General features: G+C 50.3%; 1 protein-coding gene across 1 annotated transcript; it reads left to right on the top strand.

The window, feature by feature from the left end:
• The first annotated feature begins 3,648 nt into the window (after window positions 1-3,648).
• Window positions 3,649-4,518, top strand: LOC127329607 (uncharacterized). Its single transcript, XM_051356098.2, has one exon. The coding sequence runs from the start codon at window positions 3,649-3,651 to the stop codon at window positions 4,516-4,518; it is 870 nt and encodes a 289-aa protein (XP_051212058.2).
• Window positions 4,519-4,821: the final 303 nt, after the last annotated feature.

The following is a 4,821-nucleotide window of genomic DNA, read 5'->3' as shown; positions in this document are numbered from 1 at the left end:
AATGAATGGACAATAAGTTTTTTGATAGCCTTGATCGATTGATGTGGGCGTAATTAAGATACTTCATTGCTTATACCTCTTTTGACATGAATGCTCATACTTAATTTGATGATAATAAACATCGAATGTTCCTTGGCAAACTGAGAGCTAACTACTTAAGCTAGAGTGATTGTTTACACAACTAGTTGTTCATACTTATAATCTTTATTGTGATTGTCTCAAGTTACCAATGCTTGTATTATATTCTTGGCACTTCTCTAACAATACTAAGCTTTCAAATGGAAGAAGCGCTGAACTCATAAGGCTACCACATGTAAGTGACTTTACTTTCTTGTTGTTTTGGTTTAAACGCCTAGTTCCTTATGATTATTTGTTTCTTGCTCGAGGATGATCAATTTTAAGCTTGGGGAAGTTGATGGTTGTGAAATACACCATATTTTCTCGCCGTTTAAACCCTTAGCTAAGTCAAGAAATTGACTAAGTTTACCTCTGAACATGCCACTAATGCCTAATCAACGCAAATATGTGGAATCTCTTCTATTTTTGGATGTTGTGCAGGAAATCACGTCATAATGATAAATGGACCTGCAATTACTGAAGAAAATTGCATCAACATGGAAAAGTTGACTACGCTTGCAAAGGCGGTTCCAGGAGCTTTAACAAGCATGGTATGGGCAAGCCCCGCCCGTACCGTCCGCCCGTACCACTCGCCGCTACGTTCCCGAGGTCAAACCCTATAAAGTCGTGAAGGGACCAGCGCTGAAAAGAGAGCCATTCGTCGCCAAACAGAGCCGCCATCCACCAGATCCATCATCACCACACCAAAGGAAATCCATCACAGTTGTTCATCCATCCCATCTCCCATCTCCTTCATGGCCATAGCTATCACCATTGTAATAGATATCTCCTTAAGAATTGGCGACCATTGTAAGAATATTGTGATTTCAATCTAAGTATTTTGCACAATGATTTCTATCTTTGAATTTAATCTTGATATTATGTGTGAGTAGTCGTCACGGGCAGCGTGTTGAGGTGAATCCTCGTAGCATTCATGTACATCTAATCTTATGTTATGTGTAAGGATTGAATATGAGTTTTGCAACCCTGTATCATTGTCTCTTTGCCTCGTCTTGATGATCTGCATGTACCCATATCATTCGAGTCGATCAAGGGAATATGTGGGATGAGTGGAGAACGGCGTGCTACCGTGAAACCTGAATTACAAAAGGGGGGAAATAATGATACATGTTTATTGATCCATTCGGGATCATGGCACAATCATCTTGCTTAAGGCTTTGGTCTGTATTTATTTAGTTAATAACTATTGTTGCTTGCGGCTGTAAGGACAATGGTTGGACTATTAGGCTCTTGTTACCTTTGGTTTTAGGGGCAAGAGTATTTACGGATGTGCTACTCGTAAATCTCTTATCTCTATTTTATTTGTTACACATAATAGCTTTATTTATATTTGTATGCACAGCTGCAGATGAAACCATAACCCTGGCCTATTTCCATCATTGAACACAACCCCATTAAAAGTAAACTAGATAGGTCTGGTAAACTGAAGATAAAATACACTATCAAGTCTTGTAGACATTTCCTTTTTATACCATTTAGTAGCTCTTCCCAAGATTCGATTAAACCTAGGTCTTTTAAGGAAAAAGATTATCATACTACAATCCGTAATCCAGATCGAAGGTATCAAGGTTCTAGCATTATTATGTTATGTAACTTGTGTTGAACCTCTGTCGATTTAGTTACTAAATCTCCTATCTGGTTGAGTATTTTTTTACTAGCTACTGTTGATGTACATATCGATGCTCGTTAATATATCAAGCCCACTCAATTCAAACTATCAACAACAACACTAGGCAAACAAAAAAACACATGAACACATCAACATATCATCAATAGCCACCTCTGACACGCTGTTGCTACAAACACTAAAATTAGGCACAGTCTACGGTGCGTGAGAATATCTACAGGGAACATGAAATAGCCTAACCAATATTTAGATGAGCGCATACAACAAAAACCTTGCCGGAGAAGAAATCCGCCAAACAAAACACAAAACAAAGTGAACAAATATCCACGTAGAACTACACAAATCCAATGGATTTGCGGTACAACAAATCTCGCCGGAGAAGAAATCAGCAGGCGACTACTGCATCCAAAGATCTGGGAAATAGGCTATCGACTAGATCCTGAATAATTACCTGAGAACGACGGATAAGATTCACCTGTGCTAATGAACTGAGTGCAGAAGAGATCGACACAGCGCGCTATAGGCAGAGGGAATCGCCCCCACGCCATCGCCGGCACCGTCTCTGTCGATGCTGAATGTCAGGCGAACAGGGGAGAGAAAACAATAGGCTGATGGGGAAATAGATTTGCCAATTCAAAAATATTTTTGAAAATACTGGGAGAGACCGGGCCGAAAACGGAATAGAGCACATTTACCAGAAAAAGAAAAAATGGACACGGCACGAAAAAGGAACTGACTCTCGTGCGGGAGCGAGCGATTCGCGCTGACAGAAACCAACCACTCGAGCGGTCGAGTGCCATGGGAGGGATTTTGAACAGTATGGGCCCGATCTCCGCTTCGCCCTTCTTACCCTGGACGAGGGCCGGCCATGACGTATTGCTCCATGGAAGGCAAACGTAACTTTTTTTTTGCGAAACACAGTACAATCAAAGACGCTCATACATACGCGCACACACTCACCCCTATGAACGCACACACGTACACCCTACCCCTATGAGCACCTCCAAGAGACTGCGTTGAAGAATTGATCTGGCGGATCTTGAGATTGACGAAGTCACCACAGGCGCCTCGCTGTCGACGGGAACGTCGCCTCCCACTGAAGAATATTCCGCCTTTATGAGACACCAAAGTGTCAAATCTAGGATTTGAACTCTGGTGGGCTGGGGGTGCCACTGCCCTCCTAACCATCCAACCACAGGTTGGTTCTCAGGCAAACGTAACTATGAAACGGCATGTAGATCAGAATCAAGCAATGCTACACTTACGGAATAATTTCCTCGGGAAAGTCTACAGACAAGTTGTGGCCCCGCTCAATTGGTTCAGGGTTAAAACAGTTGCTCCACTAATTAAGGCCACCGCGAAGACCCTCACGCCATGTATTTCTGTATTTTTGTAAGGGCATGTACAATAGGGTGACGGTAGCCTTTCCTTAGCCTTGCCATGTAGGTTTTTGTTTAGTTGGATGAGAGACAAATAAGAAAGAGAAGGCTGCCTTCCCTTAGCTAAGTGTTGAGTAACATATTGTACTAGGTATAGCCCCCCCCCCCCCCCCCCCCGTGTTTTGTCAGGGTTATACCTGTAATTGTACATGTGTCCTCCTATATATACATGAGCAGTCGGCCCTATTGGTGCTGTGCAATCTCCAATACTTCTCTACATGGTATCAGAGGCCCTCCGGCCCTGACCTAGCCGCTGCCCCCTTCCCCTTGGGCGCCGCCGCCCCCTCCCCTCCCTAGCCCTAGCCGCCGCCCCTCCTTGGGCGCCGCCGGCTCCACCCCACCCCTAGCCCTAGCCGCCGCCCTCCCCACCCCGGGCGCCGCCGCCCTCCACCCCAACCCTAGCCCTAGCCACTTACCCCTCCCACCACCACCACCGCTTCCGCCATGGCCGGTTTCTCCTCCTCTGGCTCCGACCCCTTCATCTCCTCCCGCTCCGGTAGCAGCAACCCCTTCGCCGGCCCCTCCATCGCCGTCATCCGCGACATCCCCATCGCCGAGCGCGTGCCGGTGACGCTCTCCACCACCGCTGCCAACTTCTTCCCGTGGAAGACGTACTTCGGGTTGCTCTTCCGCGAGTATGATCTCCTCGATCACGTCGATGGCACCATCGACCTCCTCGCCATGCCGCACGATCCCGAGTGGCTCGCGATCGACGCCACCATCATCCGCTGGTTCTACCAGACCGTCTCCAACGACATCTTCCGCACCGTCGTCCGCGACGGCGACTCCGCACACACGGTCTGGGCTAAGATCACCGGCCTCTTCACCGACAACAAAATTCAGCGGGTCAGCTTCCTCCAGCAGGAGTTCTTCGGCAACCACCAGAACGACCAGTCTCTCGACGAGTACGTCCTAAAGCTGAAGAGCCTCTCCGACGAGCTCCGTGACTTGGAGTTTCCGATCGATGACAAGATCATGCTCTCCACCCTGTCGGCGGGTCTCGGCGAGGATCTCAGCAGCGCCGCCTCCAACCTCACGCTCCTCACCACGCCCACCTTCGAGCAGGCCGTGGCCTACCTGCGCCTCGAGGAGCGCCTCCTCAAGCATCTCCGGGCTCGGGCGGCCCATACCGCCTGCGTCGCCGGCTTCTCTCGCGGTGCCCAGATTCCCGCGCCTCGCCCCACCGGTCCGCCGCCAGGTTTCCTCGCAGCCGGTCACCAGGCCGGTCAGACCGGGCCGTGGACCGGCCAGTTCGGTCACCAGGCCGGCCAGACCGGGCCGTGGACCAGTCCAGCCGGCGCCCAGGCCGGTTAGACCGGCCCCTGGACCGGGCAGGCGGCTACTTCTGGCGGTGGTCGCCGCAGACGTCATCGCCGTGGCGGTGGCAATGGTGGCGCCAACGCCACCGCCCCCGCGCCTCGTCCACCTCAGCACACCGCCCCTCCGCCTTGGACCGCCGGCCACAATCCGTGGACCGGGGTCGTTCATGCCTACTCCATGCCCGTGCCGCGCGCCCCCTACCCGGGCACATGGGGCCGCGTCCGGCCACTCACCAGGCCTTCTACGCGGCGCCCCAGCCCGCCCCGGCCTACGGCCCCCCCCCCCCCCCCCCCGAGC

The sequence above is a fragment of the Lolium perenne genome, chromosome 2 (assembly GCF_019359855.2).
Source record: "Lolium perenne isolate Kyuss_39 chromosome 2, Kyuss_2.0, whole genome shotgun sequence".
Taxonomy (NCBI): Eukaryota; Viridiplantae; Streptophyta; class Magnoliopsida; order Poales; family Poaceae; genus Lolium; species Lolium perenne.
This window is presented reverse-complemented; position numbering and strand designations above follow the sequence as displayed.